This window comes from Micromesistius poutassou (assembly GCF_964030765.1).
Source record: "Micromesistius poutassou genome assembly, chromosome: 1".
Lineage (NCBI taxonomy): Eukaryota > Metazoa > Chordata > Actinopteri > Gadiformes > Gadidae > Micromesistius > Micromesistius poutassou.
In genome coordinates this window covers 603,150-605,442 of record NC_140271.1, presented here as the reverse complement: position 1 = coordinate 605,442, position 2,293 = coordinate 603,150, and the positions used below count along the sequence as shown (strand labels likewise).

The window sequence follows — 2,293 nt, the reverse complement described above, 5'->3', positions numbered from 1 at the left end:
CTTTTTTATATCCTATGTATATATATATATATATATATATATATATATATATAGGATATAAAAATGTGTGTATATATAGGATATAAAAAAGTCGTGGTGTTACGAAAATGAATCAAGACAAATCGCAAACCAAAGATGTACAAAAAATAAATCAACCATCAGGATCGGGTGTGCGACCACCATAATAACCCTCCGTTCGTAAGCTTGAAAGTTGCATGGATGGGGCGTGACAAATGAACCTTTTATTAGAATGTGCTAGATTGTTGATTGTGAGAGGCGCGTGGTCAATCGTTAGGCTCCTCGTTAACTTCTATCAGTTGTGAAAAAACGCGTTCAGTTCGTCGTAGGCGGGGGGCCTCTCCTGATGCGGGTGCACGTCGTGATAAGGCAGCACGTTCTCGCTGTGAATGCCGCTCCGCATGCCGGACGAGCCGAACACCAGGTTATGGGCCGGAGTCTGTCTGGAGCCGGCGAGGCCGGAGGAGTAGTGCATAGAGTAGTGGTATCCCTTCTCGTGGTCGGGCGACGCGGGGCCCTGGTGCTTGAGGGAAAAGTTGCCGTTGACGCACACCGGCGGGCTGAGAGGACCCTCGTACTCCGGGCTGTTGTACTCGGGGGACCCGCTCCCGCCGTACAGGGAGTCGTAGGCCGAGCAGTATCCGTGTGTCCTCAGGGGATGGGCGTTCGAGCCCGACTGACAGTGCGGACTGGCCAGGCGAGCGCACGGGTACGGATACGAGTGCACGGAGAACGAACTGGACGCGTACCTGCCCGACTCCTGACACGGCTCTGTCAAGAAGTTGCGGGAGTTCAGCTGCAGGCAGCCGGCGACCAGGTTGGTGGTCGGCTGGGACAGTCCTTTGCACAGCGTCTGGACGTAGGACACGAGGTCCGGCCTCTTCCCGGAGCGCAGTATCTCGGACAGAGCCCATATGTAGTTCTTGGCCAGCCGCAGAGTCTCGATCTTGGAGAGTTTTTGGGTTTTGGAATAACACGGCACCACTTTCCGCAGGTTGTCGAGCGCCGAGTTCAGGTCGTGCATGCGCGTCCTCTCGCGCGCGTTCGCCTTCTGGCGGCGCACCTTGGAGCGCTGGACGCGCGCGGGGGTCATTTTACGCTTCTTGGGCCCCCGTTTCTTCGGCCTGCCCCCCTCCGCGTCGCCCTCGCCGCCGCCCTCGTCGTCCTCGTCCTCCTCGTCCTCACCCAGGTCGTCGTCGTCGTCGTCGTCCTCCCCGAGGATGTCGGAGTGCGCGCCGCTGCCCCTGAGCTCGGGGTCGTCCGTGTCGTCGTCAGCCAGTCGGCAGTGCTCGCGGTCCAGGTCGTCTTTCATCTTGGAGTCCTCGCTCCCGCTGTCCTCCGCCCAGCCGGAGTACTTGTGCGCGTCCGACTGCAGCGACGGGTCACTGAAAAGCCTCGTCAGCATCGTGGCTCTGTGAAGAGGAGGAAAGCGGCGTTATTTTAGATCAAGCTTGTTCTAGTCGGTTCCACGGTTTAGGCCAAAGGCGACATACAGGCCTACGGGTGATCGAAATGTATTCTGTCCTGGCAGTTGGATATAGTGTATCGAGTGTAAGTGGTATAGGCCTATACAATCTAAACAGCGGGTTTTATTATAACGGAGCGTTGCGTCGGTTCGGTCTTGCGTTAAAGCCAGACGGTTCCCTCGTTTAATTCCCCGCTGCTCCCCGTGTGCCCTCTCGCGTCCTCGCGCAGCGGGTCCCGGCAGCAGAGGGCACAAACAGATCCCTGGGGGGTTCGGGGGGGGGGGGGGGGGGGCGACTTTCACCGCTCACCATACTTCTGGCAACATTCCAACGCAATTCAATCAAAACTATAGCGCTATAATTCAATCAAATCTATAGACTTGGTTTTGGTTCATGGAGGTTGGATCAAATGAGCGACCATATGCGGAATATGTCATTTTACGCTATCAAAATGAGAAAGAAATATTAAAAATAAATGTATACAGCTTACAACAAAGCTGAAAGGGACCCAACTAGTTTATGTTAAGTAGACCAATAGGACCTATTTCATTAGGAAATCTAATGATAATAATTACCCCATAATATTATATGTATGATTTTGATTATTATGCATGTAACTATGACTATTATTCTTGATTATTATGATTAGGATTATGATAATTAGAAATTTTCAGTAGGCCTATTTAAGTGCAAACCAAATAGGTAAATCACGGGTAGTCTGCATTAGAAGCCGATATTTAAAAACTAAGAAAAACAAACTCGACTACACAGATAAAATAGCGATACTGTCTTCACATAACATCAACAAG

General features: G+C 51.7%; 1 protein-coding gene across 1 annotated transcript; it reads right to left on the bottom strand.

Moving 5' to 3' along the window:
- Nucleotides 1–313: 313 nt before the first annotated feature.
- On the bottom strand, nt 314–1,423 carry LOC311333187 (neurogenic differentiation factor 2-like; the record flags this gene model as incomplete). Its single annotated transcript, XM_084463388.1, has 1 exon — nt 314–1,423. The coding sequence occupies one exon, from the start codon at nt 1,421–1,423 to the stop codon at nt 314–316; it is 1,110 nt and encodes a 369-aa protein (XP_084319514.1).
- Nucleotides 1,424–2,293: the final 870 nt, after the last annotated feature.